Consider the following 3,810-nt stretch of genomic DNA (forward strand, 5'->3'; position numbering starts at 1 on the left):
GTCCCAAATCAAAGAAATGTCCCAAAATCCAACAAACATGCTCATTACTTAAGAAATCCTAGGCACCCTAAATACATGAAATCTCTAGAGACAGGAAAAATTCATCCTAAAATATCTGAAAAGGCCTAAAATAAGAAAAGTGTCAAAAGATGGGAGAAATGTCCTAAATTCTTTGAACAGTCCTAAAATCCTAGAAGCCTCCTAAAACATGTGAAATGTCCTAAAAAACGAAAAGCGTGCTTTAATCTTAGAAATGTCCTAAAATCTTATCAATGTCCTGAAATCCTAAAAATTTACTAAATTTCAAGAAATTTTCTAAAACCCTGAAAACGTCCTAAAATCTAAGAACACGTATGGGGCCGCTGTGACTGTCCTCCTGTCCTTTTGAAAAAGTGTCCCCCAATTAAAGCAGGTCAAGTGTCTCTGATCTAAACTAAACAGCAGCTTCACCTCCTCGTCCCCGGAGCCGCCGTCCTTCTCCTCCGTCTTCTTCTCTTTTAGTTTCCCCTCCCTCTTTTTGTCCTCACCGGCGTCCCTTGTTTTCCTCCTCAGTTCCTCCTTCTCCGCTCTCCTCGTCCCTTCGCTTTTCTCCTCCTTCTTCTTCTTCATCTCTCCTTTCTGCGCCTCCTTGTCCTCCCTCCTCGTCCCTCGTCCCCCCTCTCTTTTCTCAGACACTTCTCTGACATCCTTCTTCCTTCTCACCTGCTCCTCCTTTTCTCTTTCTCTTTTTCTTCCCTCGCTCTCGGACCTCGTCTCTCTCCTCGTCTTCTCCTCTTTGCTGTCTTGTCTTCTTTTCCTCTCGTCCTCCTTGTGTCCGTCTCTCTCGCCTCTCCTTGTCTTCTCTTTGTCTTCATTCTCATCTCTCGTCCTCTTGAGTCCTCGACTTTCTGATTTCTCTCCTGTTTTCTCTTTTGTCGTCACCTCTTTCTTTCCTTCTGCACCTCCATCCTCCTTTGTTTTCTTTTCCTCTTTCCTTCCTTTGCTGTCATCTTCCTTTTTCTTCACCTCCTTCTGGTCGTCTTTTTCTGTCCTCCTCGTCTTCATCACTCGGCTCTCAGATGACTTCTCCTCTTGTCTTTTCTCTTCTTCCTTCTTTTTCTCCTCCTCCTCTTTCTTTCTTTTTTCTCCTCGTCTCTCTGAAGTCCTCATCACTTCTTTCTTTCCATCTTTGCCGTCTTGATTTGTCTTTTTCTCCTCGTCCTCCTCGTCTCTCTTCCTCTTGACTCCTCGGCTCTCTGATGACTTCTCCTCATCTTTCTGTCCTCTCTCGTTTTTGGACGTTTTCGCTGGAGATGTCGTTTCTGCCGTCTTCAGTTTCTTGCTGACTGATAAAGACAAAAAACAGTTTCACGCATGCTTTTATGGAAATGATCCTAAAGACAAGCAAACACCGGTTCCACTTTTTATCGGTTCTGACCCGAAACCTGAATGTGGATTTCTGCTGACTCTGACATCATCATCATCAACATCATCAACATAAAAAGAAGAAACTATTAAGTTATTGAAATAAAAGAGCAAGAACTGAGTAGAGAAATAACTGATAATAAGCACTCTGTGTGTGTGTGTGTGTGTGTGTGTGTGTGTGTGTGTGTGTGTGTGTGTGTTACCTGGTGGGCTCACAGCTGGACCCGCAGGAGTCGTCTTCTTCTGCACTTCGATCTGATGAGAAAAAAACAAAACAAAACAGGAAACACTGGCATTAACCATCAGTCATTAACTGTATATTAAGACCTTTAACAACAACATTTTTTAACAAAAAACCCGACATACACGTACAGTATGTCGAAAAATTCATCAAAAAACATCATACTATACTTTTACCAACAAACGTCAAAGTATAGTATATTGATAAATTTCACCAAAGACACCCAACATGGTACAGTGTGTTGAAGTTCTTCCCCAAACAGCATCATAGTACAGTGTATCATAGTACTGTCTATCATAGTACTGTCTATCATAGTACAGTGTATCATAGTACTGTCTATCATAGTACAGTGTATCATAGTACTGTCTGTCATAGTAATGTCTATCATAGTAATGTACATCATAATACTGTATATCATAGTACAGTGTATCATAGTACTGTCTATCATAGTACTGTCTATCATAGTACTGTCTATCATAGTACTGTCTATCATAGTACTGTCTATCATAGCACTTTATATCATAGTACTGTACGATAAGACCACATTTATCCCTTTATTTACTTTAGTTATGACTCATGACATTTCGTCTCGTTTCTAAGAGTAAACGCGATATTTTTTGGGAATTAAAATGTAATTTTTTAAAGAAAAACACAAAAACATTTTGAGAGTTAAATTGCAAATTTACAAGAAAAGTCAATATTTTGAGAATAAAATTAAACTCTTAACAAATTTTTTAAAAAGGGGGTAATAAATGATTTGGTTTTAAAAAAGCTGACCAATCTTAAAATATTACTTTTTCTTTAAAAAATTTTCCATCTTACAACTAGATGGTCCGACCTCGGTCCGACCGTCAGCCGAACATGTTTATCGAACTCTGTAACCTGCCGTCCTCCACACCGAAGCACACACATAATGTGTCGTTTTAAATCTTTACCACGTTCATCTTTAAAAAAACCTGGTTAAATGTGTGAATCCAAACACCCTCTCACCTCCTTCTTGTTCTCGGCTGAAGTCGTAGTTTCTCCTCCTGCAGCCGACCTCCTGCTTCTGGTGGTCACAGGCGCCTCCGAAACATCTGGAGTCTGACTCGAGTCTGTCGTTTTCTCCGGAGCGGATCTTAACGAAGCTCTGGTCGGAGTTTTCACCACGGCAACAGCGGCAGAAGTTTCCTTTTTACCTGAATCTGAAGCTGACGTCTGTTCAGGAGTCTGTTTGGAGTCCGGAGCGGATCTTAACGAAGCTCTGGTGGGAGTTTTAGTAACTCTGCCAGGAGCTGCTTTACTGACGGGTTTTGCAGGGACAGATTTACTGGGAGTGGATTTAGTGGCATTTGATGGTTTAGCAGGTGTAGATTTCGCAGGTGTAGATTTCGCAGGTGTAGATTTCGCAGGTGCAAATAGGGGTGGGACCTGAGGACACGATAGAGCAGAAAAGGTTCATTACAGATGGGGAGGCACAAATACATTTTCTTTTGTCACATAACTATAAATAAAATGTTCCCCTATTTTTATTTTTTTGTTAGTTCACTCCTTTCTAAGATTTTCTCGTTCCGAGTTTACTGCTTTGTTGCAATTTTTGGAAGTTTTTTTTGAAGTTGCAGAAGTTGCACAGTATGAATTAGTAATATAAAAATTGCCGTAATATGTTGCCATAATTACGCAGATGACACTCAAATTTACATAACCGAATCACCGGCGGACTTCAGGTCCAATACGAGCTCTCGCTGAACTGAACGAGACATCCGAGGAGCGCGTGAACGCAGTGTTCGTGTCAGCGCGGCTGAAGAGAAGACGTCAACAAACGAAACATTCGAGACACTGACTTTGAGTTTGCTCCCGACTCCCGGCGTGTTCTGGATCTCCCACATGCCCTCGGTGAAGCCTTTGATGCGGACGCCGGTGCCGTACTTCAGCTTGTTCCCGACGTACGGAACGATGTTCTCCGGAGGGATGGTGCCTCTGAGGAAGGATGGCGAAAAACATCGATCACATTTAAATCAGCAAAATCGGTGGTGATGTACAGAGATTGGCAGCTGAGCGTGAACGCACATGTTGTGAGTCCCGAAGAAGAAGACCGGGACTCGCTTCTTGCATCTGCTCTCCGACTTACAGACCTGAACACACACACACACACACACACACACACACACACACACACACACACA

The 3,810-nt window shown here is 42.0% G+C and overlaps 1 protein-coding gene across 1 annotated transcript; it reads right to left on the minus strand.

The window, feature by feature from the left end:
• Positions 1 to 450: 450 nt before the first annotated feature.
• LOC121966940 (vicilin-like seed storage protein At2g18540) lies at positions 451 to 3,766 on the minus strand (the record flags this gene model as incomplete). The annotated part of the gene is made up of 5 exons (XM_042517009.1): positions 3,695 to 3,766; positions 3,469 to 3,604; positions 2,636 to 3,055; positions 1,608 to 1,659; positions 451 to 1,325 (listed from the first exon to the last, which is right to left on the minus strand). Coding segments are annotated over exons 2-5 (1,392 nt in total), but the record flags the coding sequence as incomplete, so codon positions are not given.
• Between the last annotated feature and the right edge of the window lie 44 nt (positions 3,767 to 3,810).

Source organism: Plectropomus leopardus, unplaced genomic scaffold, assembly GCF_008729295.1.
Source record: "Plectropomus leopardus isolate mb unplaced genomic scaffold, YSFRI_Pleo_2.0 unplaced_scaffold2638, whole genome shotgun sequence".
NCBI lineage: Eukaryota > Metazoa > Chordata > Actinopteri > Perciformes > Serranidae > Plectropomus > Plectropomus leopardus.